This window comes from Mauremys reevesii, linkage group 11, assembly GCF_016161935.1.
Source record: "Mauremys reevesii isolate NIE-2019 linkage group 11, ASM1616193v1, whole genome shotgun sequence".
Taxonomy (NCBI): Eukaryota; Metazoa; Chordata; order Testudines; family Geoemydidae; genus Mauremys; species Mauremys reevesii.
This window is the reverse complement of record NC_052633.1, coordinates 1,165,136-1,189,634: the sequence shown is the minus strand read 5'-3', so window position 1 is coordinate 1,189,634 and position 24,499 is coordinate 1,165,136. Positions and strand designations below refer to the sequence as shown.

The 24,499-nt window shown below is 45.0% G+C and overlaps 1 protein-coding gene across 5 annotated transcripts in view; it reads right to left on the bottom strand.

Annotated features, from left to right (window-relative positions):
- The window catches only part of POFUT2 (protein O-fucosyltransferase 2), a 41,022-nt gene extending 20,005 nt beyond the window's left edge, over nt 1-21,017 (bottom strand). Inside the window, exons 1-4 of one of the 5 annotated variants that reach the window (XM_039495449.1) lie at nt 20,998-21,017; nt 18,895-19,145; nt 10,768-10,912; nt 1,765-1,875 (exon numbers count right to left, since the gene is read on the bottom strand). In XM_039495449.1, the coding sequence (XP_039351383.1) occupies nt 1,765-1,875; nt 10,768-10,912; nt 18,895-19,145; nt 20,998-21,002 (512 nt within the window). In that variant the 5' untranslated portion in view covers nt 21,003-21,017. Of the gene's footprint in view, nt 1-1,764; nt 1,876-10,767; nt 10,913-18,894; nt 19,146-19,268; nt 19,771-19,909; nt 20,379-20,997 lie in introns of those variants that run through there. The other 4 variants (XM_039495446.1, XM_039495450.1, XM_039495447.1 and 1 more) reach the window with 4 other exon arrangements.
- Between the last annotated feature and the right edge of the window lie 3,482 nt (nt 21,018-24,499).

Genomic DNA, 24,499 nt, shown 5'->3' with positions numbered 1-24,499 from the left:
AGTGTCAGACGCAAACTTGCTGAGGGGGCAATCCATCCCATCCTCCAGGTCATTAATGAAGATATTGAACAAAACCAGCCCCAGGACCAACCCTTGGGGCACTCCGCTTGATACCAGCTGCCAACTAGACATCGAGCCGTTGATCACTACCCATTGATCCCGACAATCTAGCCAGCTTTCTATTCACCTTATAGTCCATTCATATAATCCATACTTCTTTAACTTGCTGGCAAGAATACTGTGGAAGACCGTATCAAAAGCTTTGCTAAAATCAAGATATATCACAGCCACTGCTTTCTCCATAGCCAGAGAGCCAGTTATCTCATCATCGAAGGCAATCAGGTTGGTCAGGCATGACTTGCCCTTGGTGAATCCATGTTGACTGTTCCTGATCACCTTCCTCTCCTCCAAGTGCTTCAAGATGGATTCCTTGGGGACCTACTCCATGATTTTTCCAGGGACCGAGGTGAGGCTGACTGGCTTGTAGTTCCCCGCATTCTCCCTCTTTCCTTTTTTAAAGATAGGCACTATATTTGCCTTTTCCCAATCATCTGGGACCTCCCCCGATCACCAATTGGCCAACTCCCAATCAGCTAATCACATCAGCCAACTCCTTCAGCACCCTTGGATGCATTGCATCCGGCCCCATGGACTTGTGTATGTCCAGCTTTTCTAAATAGTTGTTAACCTGTTCTTTCACCACTGAGGGCTGCTCACCTACTCCCCATATTGTACTGCCCAGTGCAGAGTCTGGAAGCTGACCTTGTCTGTGAAGGCTGAGGCAAAAAAAGCATTGAGTACTTCAGCTATTTCCACATCATCTCTCACTAGTTTGCTTCCCCTATTCAGTAAGGGTCCCACACTTTCCCTGACCTTTTTCTTGTTGCTAACATACCTGCGGAAACCCTTCTTGTTACTCTTCACATCCCTTGCTAGCTGCAACTCCAATTGTGCTTTGGCCTTCCTGATTACATCCCGGCATGCTCAAGCAATATTTTTATACTCCTCCCTAGTCATCTGTCCAAGTTTCCACTTCTTGTAAGCCTCCTTTTTTGTTTACGCTCCCTGAAGATTTCTCTGTGAAGCCAAGCTGGTCGCCTGCCACATTTGCTATTCTTTCTGCACATCGGGATGGTTTGTTCCTGCACCCTCAATAAGGCTTCTTTAAAATACAGCCAGCTCTCCTGCACTCCTTTCCCCCTCATATTAGCCTCCCAGGGGATCCTGCCCATCAGTTCCCTGAGAGAGTCAAAGTCTGCTTTTCTGAAGTCCAGAGTCCGTATTCTGCTGCTCCCCTTTCTTCCTTTTCTCAGGATTCTGAACTCGACCATCTCATGGTCACTGCTGCCCAGGTTGCCACCTACATCTACTTCCCCTACTGATTCTTCCCTGTTTGTGAGCAGCAGGTCAAGAGGAGCCCAGCCCCTAGCTGGTTCCTCCAGAACTTGCACCAAAAAGTTGTCCCCAACACTCTCAAAAAACTTCCTGGATCGTCTGTGCACTGCTGTATTGCTCTCCCAGCAGATGTCAGGTGATTGAAGTCCGCCATGAGAACCAGGGCCTGTGATGTGGAAACTTCTGTTAGTTGTCCGAAGAAAGACTTGTCTATCTCATCCTCCTGTCTTATGCCAGACATTTTATAACATTTCTAATGAACTATACTTCTCCAGGGAGGAGATACCATCATAGTGTAACATGCCAGAAGCTGTTGACACCTTTCTCCTAGCTGCGAACACACACAAAAATAACACAGAGGCAACTCACCGTGCTGAAGTGTTTTTCAAAAGAACAGGAGCTATGATAGAGGCTGATCCTTGGACAGACAGACAAGAAACATTTAGGCCTCGTGTTTCCTCGTAACCCCAGAACCATCCCCTGTAAGATAGTAAAAAAGTCTCCAATTAATACATCACCAGTTTAATATGAATTTGCTTTGTACGGTAAGATTAGTTAGCAGCACATTCTAGAGGAAAAAATAGTCTTTGGTCTCAACAAAAATGTACATGTACTCCTTAAAAAAAGAATATATCTTTATAATATCATTGTGTGCAATAATGATTGATTTAGTTCTCTTGAGAGGGATACCTCAGTGGTTTGAGCATTGGCCTGCTAAACCCAGGGTTGTGAGTTCAATCCTTGAGGGGCCATTTAGGGATCTGGGGCAAAAATCTGTCTGGGGATTGGACCTGCTCTGAGTGGGGGGTTGGACTAGATGACCTCCTGAGGTCCCTTCCAACCCTGATATTTTATGATTTTCAGAGTATATTTTGTTATTATTGAGGTTAAAAAAAAATGGAACAGCTTTTTTCCTGACCAAAAGTAACTATTTGTAGAGCTAAAGTTACCAGGTTTTATATGAAAGTAAGTTGGTAATTTTACCAACAAACTAAACAAAAGCATATCTAATTTATTAGAACATAAAAACAGCCAAGTGGTCCATCTCTTCCATCAGTGGCCAATGCCAGATGCTTCAAAGGGAATGAACAGACCAGGGAAATTATCAAGTGATCCATTCCCTGTTGTTCAGGCCCAGCATCTGGCAGTCATACGTTCAGGGGAATGCAGCGCATGGGGTTGCATCCCTGACCATTTTGGCTAATAGCCATTGATGGACTTATCCCCCATGAACTGATCTAATTCTTTTTTGAACCCAGTTATAGTTTTGCCCTTCACACCATCCTCTGGCGACAAGTTCCACAGGTTGCCTGTGCGTTGTGTGAAGTATTTCATTTTGTTTTAAACCTGCTGCCTATTAATTTCATCCTGGTTCTTGTGTTATGTGAAGGGATAAATATCACTTCTTTATTCACCTTTTCCACACCAGTCATGATTTTATGGACCACTATCATAGCCCCCCTTTAGCTGTCTCTTTTCCAAGCAGAACAGTCCCAGCCTTTTTACTCTCTCTTCATATGGAAGCTGTTCATACCCTTAATCATTTTTATTATCCTTCTCTGCAGTTAATATATATTCCTAGAGATGGGGTGACCAAACTGCATACAGTATTGAAGATATGGGAGTACCACGGGTTTATATAATTTATAATTTATATGCAGCATTATGAAATTTTCTGTCTTATTATCTATGCCTTTCCTAATTGTTCCTAACAGAGGCAGTGCCAGCCTCTTCCCAGTCCAGGGGCTGAGGTGGGCTAGACAGAAAATCGGGGAGGTGCACACGAGGCCCTGCCCCTCTTTGTGGCCCCACCCCCTGCGCCTCCTCAGGTGAGTTCCGGCCACCCTCCTGCTCTCCCCGCCAGCCATCAGCCAGGACTGCAGCTGCTCCTGAGCTCCCTGCCGCCCTTCGATTGCTCGCAGCCAGTAACAGTCACTGGGAGGGGAAGCAGTAATCACGGAGGTGGGGCCCAGGAGCCCAGGCCGGAGTGGGCCAGTTTGGCCAGCTGTGGTGAGCTCCAGACCCTCCATGTGCCATGGGCAGCATGCCCTGGCAGGCAGAGACACAGGCCAGGCACTGTACTTGGGCACTGCGGCCCCCTGCCTGGCCTTACTCCTGTACTGCTGCTAGCGCTGCCACCTTCAGAGCTGGAAGCCCAGCCAGCAGCTGCTGCTGCTCTCTCCGCTCTGCCTTCAGAGGTGGGCAGCTGGAAAGTGGCAACTGCTACAGGGGGAGCAAATGTTGGGGTGGCTATAGTCCCCACAACCGCCAAAGATTTCTGTTAAGCCAAACTGGTCGCCTGCCATATTTGCTATTTTTTCTGCACTTCAGGATGGTTTGTTCCTGCAACCTCAGTAAGACTTTAAAATACAGCCAGCTCTCCTGGACGCCTTTCCTCTTCATACTGGCCTCCTAGGGGATCCTGCCCATCAGTTCTGCTTGAATTCTGAGTCAAAGTCTGCTTTTCTGAAGTCCAGAGTCCTTATTCTGCTGCTCTCCTTTCTTCTTTTTGTCTAGATCCTGAACTCGACCATCTCATGGTCACTGCCTCCCAGGTTCCCATCCACTTTTGCTTCCCCTACTAATTCTTCCCTGTTTGTGAGTAACAGGTCAAGAGGAGCATGGCCCCTAGTTGGTTCCTCCAGCACTTGCATCGGGAAGTTGTCCTCAACACTCTACAAAAACTTCCTGGATTGTCTGTGCACCGCTGTATTGCTCTCCCAGCAGGTGTCAGGGTGATCCCACTTCCCACTTACCTCCAGGCTTAGGTCGCCATCCCACAGCGAACCTAGTTTAAAGCCCTTGTAGCAGGATGGACCTCTGCTCTTGCCCTGAAGGGGTTAAAAACAGCCCTGGGAAGGGGCTGTGGCTGGAGAAAGCAGCATTTAGGCTGGGCTGATTGGGGGAAGTGGCTGTAGCTGGGGCCACGCCTCAAACTGAGCAACAGGGCCTTATAAGAAGGCCAGGGAAGCCAGAAGCCCGGTCAGTCTCTCTCTAGCTGTAGAGGGAGAAGGCCTGGCTGCAAGGAGCTAGACAAGGTACCTCGAGTGGAGCAGGGCTGGGGAAAGGCAGAGGAGCTGGGGAGCTCTAGCCTGGAAAGCCCCGGGCTGCGGCCTAGCAGTAGGCCAAGAGGTACTGGGAGTTGCAGGGGGTAACCCAGGGGTAGGCCAAGGCAGCAGGTCCAAACCCTCCTTGCCAGTGATGAGTGGCTGATACTGCAGTCTGCCCCAGGACGTGGGGCTAGACAATGACTGGCAGTAGCCATACACTGAGGCAAGGTGGGGATAGAGGGTGGGGGTTCCCTGAGGAGGGAAGACCCTGAGAGGAAAGGGGTTACTGCCAGGGGGCAGCACCCCATGTAAAAGGGCACCGGGTCCAGGGAGGGACACGGGGGCCAGTAGCTGGAAGGCGGATCACCGGCCTGCAGAGGGCACTCTGGACACTGGACTGAGCTAATTCCCGAGGACGACCAGTAGGAGGCGCCGCAGGGGAGAGTCCAACCAGTTACAGCCCTCCTCACTAGGTTAGCAAGCCTGACTGCGAAGATGCTCTTCCCTCTCTTCATTAGGTGGATTCCATCTCTTCCTACCAATCCTTCTTCCTGGAACAACATCCCATGGTCAAAAATCCAAAGCGCTCTCTCCAACACACAAACACACATTTACCTCCACAATTCGATGGGCTCTACCTGGGCCTTTTCCTTCAACAAAGAGGATGGATGAGAACACAACTTGCGCCTCAAACTCCTTTATCCTTCTTCCCAGAGCCACGTAGTCTGCAGTGACCCACTCAAGGTCATGCTGGCCAGTATCATTGGTGCCAATGTGGAGAAGTAGGAAGGGGTAGTGGTCTGGGGGCTTGATCAGTCTTGGCAGACACTCTGTCACATCCTGAATTCTAGCACCAGGCAAGCAGCACACTTCTCGAGTTTCCTGGTATGGATGACAGATGGATGACTCCATCCCCCTTAGGAGTGAGTCCCCAACCACCACCACCCCTCTCTTCCTCTTAGGATTGGTGGTCGTGGAACCCCCATCCCTATGAAAATGCATCCCATGCCTTTCCTGCCAATGGGGTCTCCTTTTGATCCCTTCCCTCAGATGACTCTTCCAAACCATTCTCCGACATAGTACCTGTGCAGAGAGCCTGAAAATGGTTTCTTACCTCTATCTGCATTGGGGGTACATGGGTTCAGACCTTTCTTCGTCTGGAGGTCACATGCTGCCAATTTTCTTCCCCATTCTGCACTGCTCTCTCTGATTCTTCAGCATGTAGTGCCTGCAGTACCAAACGCTGACTTCTATCCAGAAAATCTTCGTTTTCTCTGATGCAACGCAGGATTGATACTTGGGTCTCTTTCCTTTAACCTTCTCTTCAAATACGGAAGATCTCTTTCTTGAGTGGTAACAGATAATTTAGACCCCATCATTTTGTAGGTAGAGTTGGGATCATGTATTCCAATGTGTATTGCTTTGCATTTATCAGCATTTAATTTCATCTGCCCATGAGATCACTTTGTAACTCTTCACATTCTGCTTTGGACTTAACTCAGTTGCATTCCATCATGTTACTCTGTTCACACGCTAGACTGATTTCTAAACAATAATCATATGCAGCGGTTCTTTTGTGACTATGGCAGTGGCAGAGGATGGCTCTATGACTAGCACAAGGCCTTTTGTTTGCAAGTTGGCTGACGGGCAGTACTGAGTGGAGCTCTGCCCAATGACTACTGACTCGGCATCTCTAAAAGCCACCAAGGTAAGAGAGTGGTAGCTAACAGGCGGAAGTTTCCATAATTTATTTTTTTCAGGTTTCAATCTAGTTTTGTAACAAGGAGTTGGGGAAGCACCCAGTTCAGGTCACAGTCCTAGGCCCCGCCCCCAACACACACAAACCACCAGAGGCAGTTCTGCTGTCACTGAAAGAGACACTTGCAGATTATTATATACCACACAGAACCAAAAGAAAATAGACTCAGATGCTCATCTCGAGGCCGCAGGGCTGGATACCCGCTACTCACATAACAGGCAGAGTATACACAAGCAAACGAGCGTACAGTAAAGGGCTTGATTTCAGATCTGTCCTAGTAGACTTCTTGTGTTTTCTGGGGAAAATGAAGAGGCTTTCCTCCTGACAACCTAGATAGCCTTTTATCTGTAAGCCCCTTTATTTGTAACTAAACAGCTACCTTTCCTAGTGACTAGACTCCCAGAGAGAATAAGGTGTTCTCTCTCAACTCCTGAATCTTAACTTATCCAGGAGCATCAAGGGTGATGACAAGTGGTGTCATAGTGATGCTTCAGGACTATGAGAACCCTCCAGGACTTTACTTGTTATAAGTAGAAATCAGTTTTAATGATAAAAACAGATCCTTAATCAATGATATCTGAAATATATGACAGGAAAACAATCCAGGAATTGCACAGCTAGAACTTTTTACAGAATTTGACAGAAACATAGAGATCCCATCTTGCTTGGAGTTTGTAATCAAAAGTACTGTTTGTCATATACAGAGGTCACAATATATACACCTCTACCTCAATACAACGCTGTCCTCAGAAGCCAAAAAATCTTACCGTGTTATAGGTGAAATTGTGTTATATCAACTTGCTTTGATCCACCGGAGTGAGCAGCCCCGCCCCCCAGAGCACTGCTTTACTGCGTTATATCAGAATTCGTGTTATATCAGGTCGCGTTATATCCGGGTAGAGGTGTACTTGATATAATCCAGAGGAATAAATAGGTCCTATTGAAAATATGACAAATAGTGATAGTGCATCGCAGTTAACTCATGCGATTAACTCAAAAAAATTAATCGTGCTTAATCTCACTGTTAAATAATAGAATACCAATTGAAATTTATAAAATTTCTGTATGTTTTGCTACATTTTCAAATATATTGATTTCTATTACAACACAAAATACAAAGTGTACAGTGCTCACTTTATATTTTTAATATAAATATTTGCACTGTAAAAATGATAAAGTATTTTTCAATTCACCTCATACAAGTACTGTAGTGCAATCTCTTTGTAGTGAAAGTGCAATTTACGAATGTAAATTTTTTGTTACATAACTACACTCAAAAACAAAACAATGTAAAACTTTAGAGCCTAGAAGTCCACTCAATCCTACTTCTTGTTCAGCCAATCGCTAAGACAAACAAGTTTGTTTACATTTGCGGGAGATACTGCTGCCTGCTTCTTATTTACGTCACCTGAAAGAGAGAGCAGGCATTCGCACGGCACTTTTGTAGCCAGCACTGCAAGGTATTTATGAGCCAGAGATGCTAAACATTTGTATGCCCCTTCATGCTTCAGCCTCCATTCCAGAGAACATGCTTCCATGATGATGATGCTCATGGAGAAAAAAAATGCATTAATTAAATTTGTGACTCAACTCCTTGGGAGAAAATTGCACGTCTCTTGTTCTGTTTTACCCGCATTCTGCCATATATTTCATGTTGCAGCAGTCTCGGATGATGACCCAGCACATGTTCATTTTAAGAACACTTTCACAGCAGATTTGACAAAACGCAAAGAAGGTACCAACATAAGATTTCTAAAAATAGCTACAGCATTCAATTCAAGGTTTAAGAATCTGAAGTGCTGTCCAAAATCTGAGAGAGATGAGGTGTGGAGCATGCTTTCAAAAGTCTTAAAAGAGAAATACTCAGATGTGGAAACTACAGAACCTGAACCACCAAAAAATAAAATCAACCTCCTGTAGGTGGCATCTGACTCAGATGATAAAAAAAAGTCAGTTTGCTCTGCTTTGGATCGTTATTGAGCAGAATCAGTCATCAGCATGGACGCATGTCCTCTGGAATGGTGGTTGAAGCCTGAAGGGACATATGAATCTTCAGCGCATCTGGCACGTAAATATCTTGTGACACTGGCTACAACAGTGCCATGCAAACGCCTGATCTCACTTTCAGGTGACATTGTAAACAAGAAGCTGGCAGCATTATCTCCTGCAAATTGTAACCAAACTTATTTGTCTGAGTGATTAGCTGAAGTAGGACTGAGTGGACATGTAGGCTCTAAAGTTTTACATTGTTTTGTTTTTGAATGTCGTTATTTTATGTACATAATTCTTCATTTGTAAATTCAAATTTCATGATAAAGAGATTGCACTACAGTACTTGTATTAGATTAACTGAAAAATACTATTTTTAGTGCAAATATTTGTAATCATAAATAAATATAAAGTGAGCACTGTACACTTTGTATTCTGTATTGTAATTGAAATCAATATATTTGAAAATGTAGACAACATCCAAAAATATTTAAATAAATGATATTCTATTATTGTTTAACAGTGCGATTAAATCGAACTTAATTTTTTTTTATTGCGATTAATATTTTTAATCGCTTGACAGCCCTATTCATAAGCAAAGGTAACTTCTCTTTTGGAGTCCAAATAGCCAGCAGACACAATACCCTGTGGGACCAGTTAGCATGGTTCAAAACTAAAATACCACTGATATAAAATATATTCCAAGCCTTTAAAAACTGACTGGCCTCTCAGAATGCTTGCATCAATTTATAAAAAGTGCTAGAAATATAATGGGACCCAATACTAGGTGAGATACTAGATCAGAGCCGCATTACTATCATGGTTACACTGAACTCAGTTATAAGGCCCTTGTCTGACCCTGTATAAAAAGAAAGGTGACCATTTATATCACTGTTGCTACCACTGTTATACAATTGCAATAGATCTTGTACAAAGTATGATTTTTAAGGTTTCAATGGAAATGTTATAGTCTGCTAAGTATTGTTATCCTGTTTATATGCATGTATTATCATTGTATATGAAGTTATGAATCATTGCTCTGTGTTTGCATTTCAAACATGTTCTGTTCCTGGGTAACAGCCACAAGACAGATTTACAGCCTTGGTTAATGAGACATTTAAGGAGAATCAATTCTTCCAATGGGCCGCTGCAGAGGACGCCTCAGAGAGCATATGGACAATGGAGGCCCAGTGACTCAGCAGGGCATGTAGAACGTGTGTTCCCTGACTCCATGTTTGAGACAGTAACTTTCCATACACATAGACTGGGGGATATAACCTGGAGACTGACATCAACTTCTTGCCTCTTTCCTGCTCCACATCTCTAGACCATGATTTCCAACAAAAGAAGAGCTTTGAACAATGGACTGAGGACCCCAATATTTGCAATGATCCAGAGAGACTTATTGCAAGCTAGCAGATTCAACATCACTGCTATTATCCTGGTCTACAAACTCTGAAATCAATTGTAATGTATAGGATTCGTTTTAACCTCTTAATAATTTATTAATAAACCTTTAGTTTTTTAATTACTATAGGATTGTTGATCCCCTTGAGAACAGAGGAGCTTGTAATGGTTTCTGAACTATCAGGATTTACAAATGGTTAGATGATGATGGTCCATCCTGAGCACTACACAGTAAACCAGTTCTGAGTTAACAAAGGCCTAGATAACTATGGTGAGGACCACATATCAAAGAAAATGAACAGCCTTCTTTCCTAGTATAAGTGACAGAATACGCCTGTGACAATTTCTGATAGCTGGATAGCCAGAGGCTGCTGTGAAGCCATTATTCTTCCATTAGTAAAGAATCAAGTAGCTTAATTTCAAAGTGAAAATGAAATTTTATAGTGATTGTGTAGAAACTCAGATGTTCATCTCACTGCCTATAAGATTTTATTTGGAACAGTTTTCAAAGTTAGTCTGCATTAATCCTTGATTAGTTTTGAGAAATCCTTCTTTTTAACTTTAAGAGCAGCTCACTCGGTGATTTTTCAAGTTTTCCATAATCTTTAGTTCTCAGAATTAATGTCTGGTTTTGCAGAATGCAAATGCTTGTACGAAAAAAACAAAACAATTAAACAACTGAGCACAGACCCTTGCCCCTTGAGATTCTTCTAGAGGGTGTCAAGAGCAATAATGCATTTCTTTCAATCAAGAACTGTGCTAGAAAATTATATTTCTAAAGTGCCTTTTCCAGGGTCAGCCACACCTGTTCACAGTGTTTTCCCACTGAAAAGCAGGGGAAAGAAAAAACACAATCAACTAATATGGCAGCAATAAGACTGCTGCTGTACTGATTTTCCTAGGTGTCCTTACAAAACTGGTAGGAAATATAAATTTTCATCCTGCTACCACTATTGTACTACTTTACGCTGCCTCCTACCATCCCTTCCTCTAACCAAAACAACAGCTTCAGTGCTCTCTACAAACGTAGCAAAATCAGCCTCAAGCACCCAGATCCTCATGAGCAAGTTCAACAACCAACCAGACTGCATGTGGAAGGAAGGCAAGTGTCTCACTGACTGAACTAAATGGGAAAATGAAGGAGCCCAATATCCTGTAAAGTATTACCTGTAGTATTCATGTTTGTCTTTTGAGTACATGAGCTGATCAATGCATGGCCTCTCATCTATTTTCTCTTCCCAAGTTCCTTCTTTCCATCCTTCTGCATAGCTTTGTAGGACATATACCTGGTCTATAAAGGGTCCACCTGACTCTGAATAGGAAGCAAAGAAAAGTAACTATCAGCATGGAAGTGTACTTGATTTATGTATGTAGCAGCATTGTTTTAGATAAGAAGCTGCCATAATTTCCAACATATTCTATACAGTTATAGTCAACCTACCAAAAAAATGGTAAGGTGATCTATAGAAACCAAAGGAGTCTTGGGATTATTCATTACCCACCTCCATCTAGATGTTGGGTTTTGTGTGTGAGGTATATCCCAACCATAGATTCAGAATGCTGGGCAAAGCAAACATTTTATCAAATAATAAAAATAAATCTTGTATCACCTTTGTATGTCCCCTTTTCCTTTTACGCATTATCTTGATTAATTTTTTTTCTGTCATTCAGTGCATTTCCTTTGAACTAATTTGCCTGTTAAAACTGCTTTTTAAGAATGTTTGAATTTATTTTTCAGAAGAGACTGTACATGATGGGGCTTTACTTGGCTAAGAAGAAGAATATCAACTCTAGAGAATACTTGGCTTCTGTAGGAAGGTGAAATGCCCAAAAAAAACCACCTTCATCAGAGTGAAGGAGACACAACGAAAGAAAAGTCATCAAAACAAGAGAAAGAAAAAACAAAACAAAATAAAAAACCTCCAAGATGTAAGGCTGGGGTGCTAAACTCCCTCTAAGCTGGGCAGCCGTGCAGGCAGGGAGAGGCACCTCTCCTCCGGCTCCGGCACCATCTCCGGAGCTGCCGCGGCCGGGGACAGGCACCACTCCCCTGGGGAGGCAGGGCTGCTGCAGTGAGAGAGGGCTGGGATCCTGTCTCCCTGCCGCAGCCCCGGGGCAGCCTGCACCCCAAGCCCCTTGTGACCAGCGTCCCAGGGGAGCCAACTCAGGTCACTCAATTAGGGTGAACTGCAAAGAATGGGGCAGGAAATCCCCAAAGCTGGTGGATATTCCAATATACCTCTACCCCGATTTAATGCCACCCGATATGACACGAATTTGGATATAATGCGGTAAAGCAAAGCTCGAGGGGGGCAAGTCTGCATGCTCCGGTGGGTCAAAATCAAGTTCGTTATAACGTGGTTTCACCTACAACGCGGTAAGATTTTTTGGCTCCCGAGGACAGCGATATATCGAGGTAGAGGTTTACTTACATTCACCAAGCCAGCACAAAACAGCTTCTATAATACCTCACTGGTTACCCAGAAGCCAATAACACAGTTTTCTTAAAGCAACCCAGCCTCAGGCCTCCACCCACACACCCAAGTCAAATATGAGGAGGATTACTGAAAATCTTATTCATCATATAAAATAATTCTACCAATCCCAAAGGATTGGACACATCACCTCCCAGGTTAATGAATATTCCAGATTTTAACCAAATACACATGTACAGCCAATTCTTATTAACTAAACTAAAATTTATTAAAGAAGAAAAGAGAGAGAGTATTCGTTAGATTAGTATACATACAGACATGAGTACAGTTCTTGAGATTCAGATTCATAGCAGAGATAGTGAGCTTTGTAGTTGCAAAGAGTTCTTTTAGAATTTAGTCCATAGGTTATAGTCCAATGTCCATATTCAGGGTGTTCCAGTTTAGGACTGGGATCTCAATCTTGCAACTCAAACTTCCCCTGATTAAGCTTAAGCAGATCTGAGATGACAGGATCAGGTCCCAATGTTCTTTTATACAGTTTTCCGGCCTTCTCATGACAGCTCGGAGTCATTCGGCGAACAATAGGCAATCATGAGGACATTTGAAGTAGATTCATTTCCTAAGCATCGCCAGTAATTACCCACTCAGATTAACATAAGTCAATTGCCCGTTTTCCATCATTCTCAGGTGATTTGCTATACATTTCAAAGTTCTAGCGTATCTAGCAAGCAATGGCCTTAATTACCATCTAAATACCATTCTCACATCTCTCTAATGGTTGACCCTGGGTCAATCGGCCTGAAAGCTGCTTAACCCTTTCTGGCTATGCATCACACCCTTCATCCCCAGCCCCACACCACAGCTCCCACCCCTCTGCAGCCCAACCCTCTGCTCCAGCCCTGAGCCCCCTCCCGCACCCTGAACCCCTCATCCCTGATCCCACCCAGAGCCCTCATCCCCAGCACCCCAACCCTCTGCCTCAGCCCTGAGCCCCCTCCTGCACCCCAAACCCCTCATTCCTGGCCCCACCCCAGAGTCCCCCCACTGGAGCCCTCATCCTCCCACCCCTCTGCTCCAGCCCTGAGCCCCCTCCCACACTCCAAACCCATTGGCCTCACCCCCACCACACATCACCTCCACACTGGTGCACATAAAATTCATTCGCAAATGGATGTAAAAAATTAGAGCGAACATTGCTGGGGTAGTGTCAAATTTGTAACAAGGTACCAGTGGAGGGTACTAAGCCATGCCTGTAGGGACTGCCTAGGATTTCAGGCCTGGAGAAAGGAGCTGACAATGGTAACCCTTTTAAGTTGTTGGAAGGTGGAAACAACAGCTGTGCCTCCTGACAAAAAATGACTTAAGAATTTGAGGCTTTCAATGAGGGCTTCCTCCAAGAAAGGGGATGACTGAAACTTGAAGGGACAGAGCTCTCTCCTCTTTATCCCTCCCTCCCCCCTTGTATTTTTCTTGTCTTGTTTTCACTCTTCTTAAAATAAAAGACACATGCCCAAGATGTGGGCCGCCAGCCCAGTTACAGACCTATAGTCATACATGAAACTTAAATATTTCCTCTGCTGAGAGAAAGTGGCTGAAAAATTCTGAGATACTGTTGTAGAATTTAATACACAGGCAATGGCACTAGGTACCACTTAATAAAGGAAACTTTATCTTCCAGTTTCCAAGTTCTCAGGTAAAAAGTCTTCTTCCTAATCTACTTTAGCCTCACAAGCTTTCACACAAATTGCCCCTTCCCATCAAAATGTAGGAGTGTGGGTGTGAGTAGAAAATATAACTTACACTAACAGTCTCCATACAATCTTGACTATGGAGGGCCAAATTCATCTTTGTTGTAACTCCACTGAGGAAAATGGATTTACTGGCCCCAAAGTCTCTTCTGTGCATCCATAATTTTTTTTAAAAACAAACACAATGGGACTCTCAGAAGAAGACTGGCATGTCATTCACCTGAGAGATGGTCTGCAGAGCACACTTGTGAGAACTGAGCGCCGGCTGGCCATGCTGTTTGCAACAGGGATGCTCCCAAAGGCCAGCTCAGGGAGTTTTCTCAGAAGGGGCCTTGTCCAACTCTCCCTGAAGTCCATAAGAATCTCTCCTTTAGCTTCCACAGGCACTGGATGGGCTCTAGCACTGTACTAGGAGTAAGTACAGCTGCTACCAAGTAAACACGCTTATTTTTCCCTACAGCTTTATTATAAAATATGAACATTTTCAGAGTTGGCCTCTTCCATCCCTTTCATTTACATTTAATATTTTTCTCTCTCCTTCTACACCCACTCCCCGCAAGCCCTTGTCGTCTCATGCCAGAATCTGGAGTCTGAGTCCTGATCACTCTTTAAATATAAGAAAATTGCCAGCCCTGCCATTTTCACGTCTTTAAAGTCCTAAGGGCTATTACGTTGGACTACAAAGATCAGGGAAATTTGGTATGTTTTAATTAGGAGTGTAAAACAATGAAAGTTTAATCTTTCAGATGTCTTCTGGGCTTTTACAGTTAAAGAGTGGTCTTGTTTTTTCAAACCAATGTGATAAAGTCAGTCTGTAATTGCTTTTACTGCAGCATTTTAAAAAAATATTTAAAACTATTTAGGCTTGTGCGCTGAGGATGAGGATCGTATTTCATACCTGGAATTATATATGTTCATTAACGTCGCTTCACGTACTCACAGTAATTAAGTCAAATATTTTTATAAGACATTCAATTTTGCCAAGGCCTGAAGTTTGACCTTCCTTGAAATTGTCATAACTTCGTGGAGGGTAGATTGTTAGTAAGACTGAACTCAGGCAAAAGGCAATTCATCAGCACTTGTGGTAGGTTTGTTAATTATATAGACATTTAGAATCCAGAAAGGGACACACAACTGTCCTCTGCCCTTGCAAAGGCATCAACTAGATCTAACAGGACATTTTCATATCTACTTGCAATGATTTATTGCTGTACCTTATTTAGCTTTACTAAAAAGGCAGCAGAGTGAGCACAAAACAAGACCCAAAGCCTATGAGTGTCATGACACTGATGGAGCGGACTTGTTTTGAGCAAGAAAGAGCATACCTTTTTCTTCTCAACTGCATAAAGATAGCGACAGTAGGGAAAGACATTTCCAAAGAAGTGACCAAAAAATAAAAATAAAAATCACAAGTAACGAAAGTAAAACACAAAAATTAAAACCAATGAACACTGTGACTTTTACTGAAATCACATTAAAATAACACTAGTGTCTAGAAAATAGCACAAAAATTCAAAGGCAATTTATGTGGTGGGACTGAGGAGCTATTGTATACTGTATGCCACAGTGGAGAAAGCCACCTGAGAGGTTTTATTCAAGTAATGCCTATATGAAGGAAGAGTCCAATTAACTTCATTATAGCATAAAGTTATTACACTTTAGCCTCATTGTCATCACCTCTAACTACATCTATCGAGTTCACTTTGACCCTACAACAGTCACCTCACCTGGTGGCTGATCTTTGTTCTCACTCACAACTATTTCACATTTGGGGACAATGTATACCTTCCAGTCAGCGGCACTGCTATGGGTACCCGCATGGCCCCACAGTATGCCAACATCTTTATGGCTGACTTAGAACAACGCTTCCTCAGCTCTTGTCCCCTAATGCCCCTCCTCTACTTGCGCTACATTGATGACATCATCATCATCATCAGGACCCATGGAAAAGAAGCCCTTGAGGAATTTCACCATGATTTCAACAATTTCCATCCCACCATCAACCTCAGCCTCGACCAGTCCACACAAGAGATCCACTTCCTGGACACTACAGTGCTAATAAGTGATGGTCACATAAACACCACCCTATACTGTAAACTTACTGACCGCTATACTTACCTACATGCCTCCAGCTTTCATCCAGACCACATCATACAATCCATTGTCTACAGCCAAGCTCCAAGATACAATCGCATTTGCTCCAATCCCTCAGACAGAGACAAACACCTACAAGATCTCTATCAAGCGTTCTTAAAACTACAATACCCACCTGCTGAAGTGAAGAAACAGATTGACAGAGACAGAAGAGTACCCAGAAGTCACCTACTACAGGACAGGCCCAACAAAGAAAGTAATAGAACGCCACTAGCCATCACCTAGCCCCCAACTTAAACCTCTCCAGCGTGTCATCAAGGATCTACAACCTATCCCGAAGGACGATCCCTCACTCTCACAGACCTTGGGAGATAGGCCAGTCTAGGGTGACCAGACAGCAAATGTGAAAAATTGGAATGGGGGGGGGGGGGGTAATAGGAGCCTATATAAGAAAAAGACCCAAAAATCGGGACTGTCCCTATAAAATCGGGACATATGGTCACCTTAGGCCGGTCCTTGCTTATAGGCTGCCCCCCCAACCTGAAGCAAATAGTCACTAGCAACCACGCACCACACAACAAAAACACTAACCCAGGAACCTATCCTTGCAACAAAGCCCATTGCTAACTCTGTCCACGTATCTATTCAAGGGACACCATCATAAGACTAATCACATCAGCTACACCATCAGGGGCTCATTCACCTGCACATCTACCAATGTGATATATGCCATCATGTGCCAGCAATGCCTCTCTGCCATGTACATTGGCCAAACCGGACAGTCTCTACGCAAAAGAATAAATGGACACAAATCAGATGTCAAGAATTATAACATTCAAAAACCAGTCAGAGAACACTTCAAGCTCCCTAGACACTCAATTACAGATCTAAAAGTTGCAATTCTTCAACAAAAAAACTTCAAAAACAGACTCCAACGAGAAACTGCAGAACTGGAATTAATTTGCAAACTGGACACCATTAAATTAGGCTTGAGTAAAGACTGGGAGTGGATGAGTTTTTACACAAACTAAAAACTATTTCCCCATGCTAATTTCTTCCCCCTACTGTTACTCACATCTTGTCAACTGTTTGAAATGGGCCATCCTGATTATCACTACAAAAGTTTTTTTTTCTCTGCTGATAATAGCCCACCTTAATTGATTTGTCTCATTAGAGCTGGTATGGCAACCACCATCTTTTCATGTTCTGTGTGTGTGTGTATAACTTCCTACTGTATTTTCCACTCCATGCATCTGATGAAGTGGGTTTTAGCTCATGAAAGCTTATACCCAAATAAATCTGTTAGTCTCTAAGGTGCCAGAAGTACTCCTCGTTCTTTTCACTCTGGCACAAACTCTCAAGCTTTAACACTTCCCATCACAGTGTCAACCAAAGCACACCTACTGGACTGAAATGAAATTCCAGTATATCTTAGAAAGCCATCCTTAATAACAATGATGATAGAAACAAAACAAATAAAACTCTACTATGCCACTTGGAAAGACCAAGACCCTTCACCTTCAAAGGTGAAATTCCCCCCTTGAGGAATGGAGGGCTTGTACAGCAGCATAACACACTGAGGCCTTGGCTACAATTGAGAGTTACAGCGCTGGTGGTGGCTTTACAGCGCTGTAACTCACTCCCGTCCACACTGGCAAGGCACATACAGCGCTGTATCTCCCTGGCTACAGCGCTGCATGTACTCCACCTCGACAAGAGGAATACAGAGAATAGCGCTGGTGCTGCAGCGCTGGGGTGCCAGTGTAAACAGGGAATCATCTTACTACGCTGTAACTGACCTCTGGAAGCTTCCCATAATGCTTTTAAGTAAAGATAACTCTCTTTGTTTTGTTGTGATGCCTCTGTTTGTTTTGTTGTGAACTCCGGGCTCCTGAAGCTGCTTATCAAAAAAACAAACACAGCTACTGTTTGCTGTGAACGAGCTCCCTTTGGAAGGCCCACAGCTAGTGTTTGCTTGAAGAAAGGGGGCTTGAGGACAGAAGCAGCACAGCGTGCGAGAGGGAGGGAGGGAGGGGTCCGTTTCGGGGAGGCTGCTTATCTGGTGCTTTCAGTGAGCGAGAGAGGGGTGCGGGAGGGGGTCGGAACTTGCAGCTGCTGACAGAGTGTCGGCTCCAAAAATCCACTCTCTCTCTCCTCCACACTCCCTGTCACACTCCACCCCACTCCCCCTTTTGAAAAGCATGTTGCAACCACTTGAACGCTGGGATAGCTGCTCATAATGCACCGCTCCCAATGCCGCTGCAAATGCTGCCAATGTGGCCACGACAGTGCGCTGGTAGCTGTCAGTGTGGACAGACTGCAGCACTTTCCCTACTCAGCAGTACAAAGACAGGTTTAACTCCCAGCGCTGTACAGCTGCAAGTGTAGCCATACCCTGAACCTGAGTTGGGAAGAGCATGAATTACACAAACCCCTCCACACATAACAGGATTACCTGGGATTTAGGCAGATGGAGTCAATTTCATTCAAAGTGAATGAAAGCACAAGATATTTTCATGTTTTACAAATAGCTTGGGCAGGAGCACACAGAACCCCTTTGTGCTCCCTTCATCCTGAATCACCTACCCAGCCATTGTTCTGGTCCCCAGTGTAAATTAGAACAGACTCAAACACACAATGACCTGTTTTGGTCATACTAGCTTCTCTGTAGTTACACTTTAGAAAGAGAGGAAAATCAGGTTCTGAACATACTGTGCCTGTTGAAAGTCACCACTTCTGAATGAGGTGATAACAAGATTGTCAGTTTTCTTCCCTCTGGCCTTCCTTGGCCCTATACTCTATATAACGGAGGTGCTTCTGTTTAATTCAAATTTGCTTCTCATTTCTCAGATTAGTTTCATGGTGATTAGCTTGAGGATACTAAACTGATAGAAAAGTAATAAAAAGTAATACTGTACACACCTTGTTCTAATGCATTCATAAACAGAAAAATTTGTGACGGAAACCCCTCAAAGATTTATTAACCCCTCACAGGTAGTAGAATAAATGTACTTTACCTGCAAGAAACTGCTCATACTCAATAACAGGGATATTTTTATTGAGGCTTGGAAGATCAAAGAACTCAGACCAAGGGATTCGGACTTGATGAATGTCAGGACTCTGCCAGTGATAAAGACGTCCCCAAGGAGGCAGGACCAATACCCAAGCTTCACTTTTCAGCAAGGTCTTCATAAGAGAGGCAACACGAATATAGACATCTCTGCGTAGATTGAACCCTTCAGGAGGATTTACATCATACAAAAGATACCTAGAGAGAGTGAGAACCTAGAATCACTTTTGGGAGGCTTCAAGCATTTACACAGAGAACTTATCTGTTGTTAATTTGGAATCACTTTACTAGGCTCCCCATTTCTCTCTGATGACTCCTTACCTCCAGGGCAAAAGAAAGGGTAGTTTGGGCAGTATCTGTAGGAGGCTGCAATACACGGCCTCAGATAGAAACAAAGTCAACATTTCATCAGCTCACTTCAGTAAGGGGGCAAGGAATCTAAGGTCATGAACAAACCTGAACCAGAGCTGCACAGCACCAAGCTGTGTCCTGACCAAGGCAAGTGCCCAAATATTAAGGAAAATATTCACGGGGGCATTTGCCTCAAGGCTCTGTGCAGCGGAGAGCCTGGGAGCCGGATCGGCTGCCCTACGCCCCAGGCGTGCGGGAGGACAGGATGGGCGGAAAGGGAGGTTGCAGAAGTCGGCTCTCCCCAGCCAGGGGCTGGATCTCTGCTCCTAGCGCGTTTCCCCTTCGCTCCAGCCGGCCTTGCTCTCGCCATAGAAAGTGGCTCTTTTCTCCCAGGCTGTCGCACCCGCCCCCCCGGCACTGCCGGGCTCGCACCGCCGCGCCGCAGGACAACGGGCCCCCACATCCTACGTGCGCGGCCTGCTCTGCTGAGGCGCCCAAGCTCGCCGGGCGGGACCCGCGCAGGGGCGGCTCGGGGCCCGGCCTGGGTCCCGCCTGCACAGGCGGCGCGGCGCGGCGCGGCCAGGCCCCCGGGCGCCTCACACGCTCCTCACCGGCGGCGGGGCTCCGCGCCAGGCCCCCGGGTCCCCGGCCATGGCGCCCGGCCCGGCAGCCCCTCACACGCTCCTCACCGGCGGCGGCCCGCGGCGGCGGCGGCGGGGAGCGAGGCGGCGCCGTGCCCGGCCTGGAAGGCGCCGGGGGGCGGCTGGGCGGCCCGCGGGGGGCAGAGCGCGGCGGCCAGGCCCAGCCGGAGCCGGAGGCGGCCCGGGCCCCGAGCCGCCATCTCCGGGCAGTGGGAGGCAAACGGGCGGGCCGGGATGCGGCGCCCCGCTCGCTCGCTCTGAGGGGCGGGCTCGGGGCCGGGGCCGGGCGGGTCGCGGCGCTGAGCGGCCCCTTTGCCCGCTACGGGCCCGGTAACCTCGCACAGGGCGGGTCGCTCCGTCCTTCCCCGGGTGGTTCAGTCAGAGCCGCGGGCCGCCCTTGGCCACGCGGCCTGGCCAGGCCCCTGGGCGCGCTCGCGAGGCCTGGGCGCTTGAGGCGGGTTTCGCTACATTTGTTAAGCGCCCTGGGGCTGTTGTGCGGGTTGGGGACGGGATGGGAGGAGGCAGCATAAAGTAGCACAATAGCCGCAGCAAGAGTCCGGGGCCTGGGCCCACGGCCGCTGCCCTGCCGCTTGCGGCTCTGGGGGTGGGGGCCTGTTCGCCTCACCCTGGCAGCCCTGCGTGGGCAGCGCTCCCCCGCCTGCGGGCGCACACCCAGAGGTGCTTCGGGCCACGTCCCATCTTCCCACCCCCCGGCAGGCTCCAGCCCCCTGTCCCCAGCTTGTTAGGGTGACCAGATGTCCTGATTTTATTGGGACAGTCCCGATTTTTGGGTCTTTTTCTTATATAGTCTCCTATTACCCCCTAACGCCTGTCTTGAATTTTCACACTTGCTGTCTGGTCACCCTAGGGCTTGTTAATATTAAAACAGTCCCCCTGGGGGCAAAGCCCAGCACTGCAAAGGATCAGCCCCCAGGGGATGCTTTCCCAGGGTTAGAATGGAATCCTTCATATGCAACCTTAACCAGTGATTACTGCTGCCCCTAGCAAGGCAAGGCTGGAATAATAATGGTGAGCAGAGTTCGCTTGCTGTGGCATACATCATAGGCCTGGAAGGGACTTCCAGCGGTCTACTCCAGTCCCCTGCTCTGTATTATGTGACCTGGGTCGCTGGAGGGGCTATAAGAATGCTCAATCAGGACAAACTGCAAAGAATAGGGCAGACAATTCCCAGAAATGGTGGTATATTCTCATAATTAGATTCACCAAAGCAGTAACAAAACAGCTTTTCCAATACTTTACTGGTTACCAAGAAGCCAAAATACCATTCCCTTTAAACAATCCAGCCTTTGGCCCCCACCCAGACAAGCAAGTCTATATAGTGAGGGTTACTTAAAACCTATTTACCATATATAAAGTTCTACCAACCCCAAGAGATCGGACCCATTACGCACTAGGGCACTGAATATTTCAGATCTAACCCCAATACATGCTTATAGCTAATTCTTATTAACTAAATCTAACATTTATTTTAAAAGAAAGAGTTACTGTAGAAAGAGTTCCAGGGGAGGGAACTCCTGTTATTAGGAGACAGGTAATAGTTATGGGGAATTCAATCATTAGAAACAGATAGCTGGATTTGCAATGACCAGGAGAACTGCATGGTAACTTGCCTGCCTGGTGCGAAGGTTGTGGATCCCTCAATACATCTGGATTGACTTATGTGGTCATAGTTCATGTAGGTACCAATCACATAGGGAAGGACAGGAGAGAGGTCCTGGAGGCCAAATTTGGGCTGCTAGGTAAGAGACTGAACTCCAGGAGCTCCATGGTAGCATTCTCTGAAATGCTTCCAGTTCCATGCACAGGGCTAGACAGACAGGCAGAACTGCAGGGACTCACTGAGTGGATGAGACAGTGGTGTAGGGAGAAGGCGTTTGGATTTAGATTTATTAGGAACTGGGGAAACTTAGGAAAGGAGGAGCCTATACAGGAAGGATGGGCTCCACCTAAACCAAAATGGAACCAGATTACTGGCATTTAAAATTAAAAAGGTTGTAGAGCAGTTTTTAAACTAGGGCTAGGGGAAAGCCAATAGGTGCAGAGGAGCATGTGATCTGGACAGAGACATCCATTGGGGAGGATCTATTAATGGAGATTCTCTATGTCCCTGTAAGGAGGAGAGGATGGAAGATGATAAAATATGGGTATGATCATAGAATATCAGGGTTGGAAGAGACTGCAGGAGAGCTATTCCAACTTCCTGCTCAAAGCAGGACTGATCCCCAGGTAGATCTTTGCCCTGGATCCCTAAATGGCCCCCTCAAGGATTGAATTTACAAGCATGTAATGGCAGACAGCAATAAAGTGACAATTTAAGTGCTTATGTACAAATGCTAGAAGTTTTAATAATATGGCTGAACTAGAGTGCCTCATATTAAATGAGGATATTGATATAATAGATATCACAGAAACTTGGTGGAATGAGGATAATCAATGGGACAAAGTAATACCTGGGTACAAAGGCCAGAAGGACAGAACAGGTCATGCACTGTATGTGAAAGAAAGCATAGAATCAAATGAAGTAAAAATCTTAAATAAACCAAACTGTATCAAAGAATCTCTATGGATAGTAATTCCATGCCCGAATAGTAATATTGCAGTGGAGGTATACTACCGACCACGTGACCAGGATGGTGATAGTGACTGTGAAAGGCTCAGGGAGATTAGAGAGGCTATACAAATACAAAATTCAATAATAATGGGGGATTTCAACTTCCCCATATTGACTGGGTACATGTCACCTCAGGGCGGGATGCAGAGATAAAGTTTCATGATACCTTAAATGACTGCTTCTTGGAGCAGCTAGTCCTGGAATCCACAAGGGGAGAGGCAATTCTTGATTTAGTCTTAAGTGGAGCACAGGATCTGGTCCAAGAGGTGAATATAGCTGGACCACTTGGTAATAGTGACTATAATATAATTACATTTAACATCCCTCTGGTAGGGAAAACTCCACAGCAGCCCAACATGTTAGCATTTAATTTCAGAAAGAGGGACTACACAAAAATAAGGCAGTTAGTTAAACAGAAATTAAAAGATACAGTGCCAAATCCTTGCAAGGTGGATGGAAACTTTTAAAAGACACCATAATAGAGGCTCAACTTAAATGTATACCCCAAATTAACAAACATTATAAGAGAACAAAAAAAGTGGCTAAACAACGAAGTAAAAAAGCAGTCAGAGGCAAAAAGGCATCCTTTAAAAAGTGGAAGTTAAATCCTAATGAGGAAAATAGAAAGGAGCATAAACTCTGATAAGTGAAGTGTAAAAATATAGTTAGGAAGGCCAAAAAACAATTTGAAGAAAAGTTAGGCAAAGACTCAAAAAGTAATAGCAAAAAAAAAATTTTTTTTAAGTCCATCAGAAGCAGGAAGCCTACTAAACAACCAGTGGGGCCCCTGGATGATCGAGATGCTAAAGGAGCGATAAGGCCATTGCAGGAAAAACTAAATGAATTCTTTGCATCGGTCTTCATGGCTGAGGATGTGGGGAAGATTCCCAAACCTGAGCCATTCTTTTTAGGTGACAGATCTGAGGAATTATCCCAGATTGAGGTGTCATTAGAGGAGGTTTTGGAACAGATTGGTAAATTAGGCAGTAATAAGTCACTAGGATCAGATAGTATTCACCCATGAGTTCTGGGTTAAATCAGCTTCTGTAGCAAAGGACTGGAGGATAGCTAATGTGACGCCAATTTTTAAAAAGGGCTCCAGGGGTGATCCCAGCAGTTACAGGCCAGTAAGCCTGACTTCAGTACCAAGCAAACTCGTTGAAACTATAGTAAAAAACAGAATTCTTAGACAGACAGATGAACATAATTTGTTGGGGAAGAGTCAACAGAGTTTTTGTAAAGGGAAAACATGCCTCACCAATCTACTGGAATTCTTTGAGGGGATCCAGTGGATATAGTGTACTTAGATTTTCAGAAAGCCTTTGAAAAGGTCCCTCACCAAAGGCTCTTAAGCAAAGTAAGCAGTCATGAGATAAGAGGGAAGGTTCTCTCATGGATTGGTAACTGATTAAAAGATAGGAAACGAAGGGTAGGACTAAACGGTCAGTTTTCAGAATGGAGAGAGGTAAATAAATAGTGGTGTCCCCCAGGGGTCTGTACTCGGCCCAGTCCTGTCCAAAATATTCATAAATGATCTGGAAAAAGGGGTAAATAGTGAGGTGACAACATTTGCAGATGATACAAAACTACTCAAGATAGTTAAGTCCAAAACAGACTGTGAAGAGCTACAAAGGGATCTCACAAAACTGGGTGACTGGGCAACAAAATGGCAGATGAAATTCAATGCTGATAAATGCAAAGTAATGCACACTGGAAAACATAATCCCAATTATACATATAAAATGATGGTGTCTAAATTAGCTGTTATCACTCAAGAAAGATCTTGGAGTCATTGTGGATAGTTCTCTGAAAACCCACTCCATGTCCAGTGGCAGTCAAAAATGCTAACAGAATGTTGGGAAGTTTTAAGAAAGGGATAGATAACACAGAAAATATCATATTGCCTCTATATAAATACATCATATGCC